The following is a 1,949-nucleotide window of genomic DNA, read 5'->3' on the forward strand; positions in this document are numbered from 1 at the left end:
CTGCAAGGAGTTTGGCGATCTCTTCGCCTATGGCCCTGTGCCTCTCATCGTCGAAGCGATGCAGGCGCTGCTTGGCGGGCTTCGAGCCCAGGATGAGGCACAGTGCGTGCTTGGTGACCCCTCATGGTATGCCCGGCATGTCAGAAGGCTACCATGCGAAGACATCGCGGTTGTCACGCAGGAAGTCGACGAGCTCATGTTCCTATTTGGCCGGGAGCTGGGTCCTGATCCGAACCGTCTTGGTTGGGTCGATGGGGTCGATTCCCACCACCTTGGTTTCGTCGAGCGGTTGGAAGGCCATCGAGGAGGTTGGTTGGTTACAGTCTGAGACTGCCAGGATTGATGATTCCCCAAGCCGCGGGAGCTCGGACGAGTTGACGACCGTAGTGGTGAGCTTGTAGTGCTCGCGGTCGCACGTGAAGGAGTGCGAGAAGGCACTACTCATGGTGATGATGTCATTCGGTCCTGGCATCTTCAGCTTGAGGTAGGTGTAGTTAGGGATTGCCATGAATTTGGCATAGCATGGCCGCCCCAAGATGGCATGGTAGGATCCTGGAAAGTCCACCACTTCAAAGGTGAGAACCTCCGAGCGAAAGTTGGCTCGGCTGCCGAACGTGACGGGCAGGTCGATCTGCCCGAGCGGGTATGTCTATGCTCCTTGGATCACTCCATGGAAAGGAGAGCTCGCTAGGCGGAGCTCCGATCGGGGGATGCGCATGGCGTTGAGGGTTTCGACGTAGAGGATGTTGAGGCCGCTGCCTCTGTCCATCAGCACCTTTGTGAGGCGCTTCTTACAGATGATGGGATCAACGACGAGCGGGTAGCATCCTGGTCTCACGATGTGAGAGGGATGGTCCCTCTGATCAAAGGTGATCGGAGATTCTGACCAGCTGAGGAAGGAGGGGACGGCCGTCTCGGTGGCTCATGCTTCCCTATAGCGTACCTTGTGCTGGTGCTTGGACCAGATGGCGTTGGATCCGGCAAAGATCATGATGCATTCATCAGCGTCGAGGAAACCATCTCCATCCTTGCCCGCCATGCCTCCTTTCTTGGCTGTCGCCTCTTTGCCGTCCTCTTCTTTCGGCCCGCCGGCCTATCATAGGAAACGTTTGAGGAGCTCGTAATCCTTGTAGAGGTGTTTGATGGGGTAGGCGTGGTTGGTGCACGAGCTATCCATGAGCTTGTTGAAAAGGTCAGGTAGGCCCTGTTGGGGCTGCTTGCCCATGTGATCAGTTGTGGCAACCAACGTGGTGTTGTCCGATCGGCGCTAGTCCTTCTTGTTCTTCTTGCCCCTCTATGTGGAGGGGCCCTCGTCTTGGTCCATGCGCTTGGTCTTGCCTTTGTCTCAGCCTCCGTTGAAGACCGCTCTGACCGCTTCCTCCCCAGAGGTGTGGTTAATGGCGACGTCGAGCAGGTCGCGGGTGGTACGGGGCTTCAGGCATCCAAGCTTGTGGATTAGGGACTCACATGTTGTCCTAGAGAGGAACGCGTTGATGATGTTCGCGTCGATGACATTAGGGAGGGAGTTGCATCGTTGTGAGAACCTATGGATGTAGTCCCGCAAGGACTCGCTGGGCTCCTATTGGTAACTCTTGAGGTCCCAGGAGTTCCTAGGGCAGACATACGTCCCCTAGAAATTCCCAACGAAGACCCTCTTGAGGTCCGCCCAGTTGCGGATGCTGTCGTATGGGAGAAATTCAAGCCATGCCCAAACATGTCGAAAGGTCCTAATGGCTAGAGGGGGGTGAATAGCCTAATAAAAATTTCTACAACAACACTTAACAAAATGGTTAGACAATTATGAGGCGAAGCAAGTGTTGTGCTAGCCTACTCAAAAAGCAAGCCACCTACCACAATTCTAGTTTAGGTAGTATCTATTCACACAATAGCTATGACACTACCCTATGTTAGTGTGCTCTCAAAGGCTAACTAAAGATCCACACTAAGCA

At 54.6% G+C, this 1,949-nt stretch overlaps 1 protein-coding gene across 1 annotated transcript; it reads right to left on the minus strand.

Moving 5' to 3' along the window:
• Positions 1-202: 202 nt before the first annotated feature.
• LOC136525816 (uncharacterized) lies at positions 203-508 on the minus strand. The gene has a single exon (XM_066518676.1). The coding sequence runs from the start codon at positions 506-508 to the stop codon at positions 203-205; it is 306 nt and encodes a 101-aa protein (XP_066374773.1).
• Between the last annotated feature and the right edge of the window lie 1,441 nt (positions 509-1,949).

The sequence above is a fragment of the Miscanthus floridulus genome, chromosome 19 (assembly GCF_019320115.1).
Source record: "Miscanthus floridulus cultivar M001 chromosome 19, ASM1932011v1, whole genome shotgun sequence".
Lineage (NCBI taxonomy): Eukaryota > Viridiplantae > Streptophyta > Magnoliopsida > Poales > Poaceae > Miscanthus > Miscanthus floridulus.

What these genes read in the sequence shown, in the direction of transcription:
- LOC136525816 (XM_066518676.1), bottom strand. Translation starts at nt 508, where the DNA reads ATGGCAATCCCTAACTACACCTACCTCAAGCTGAAGATGCCAGGACCG.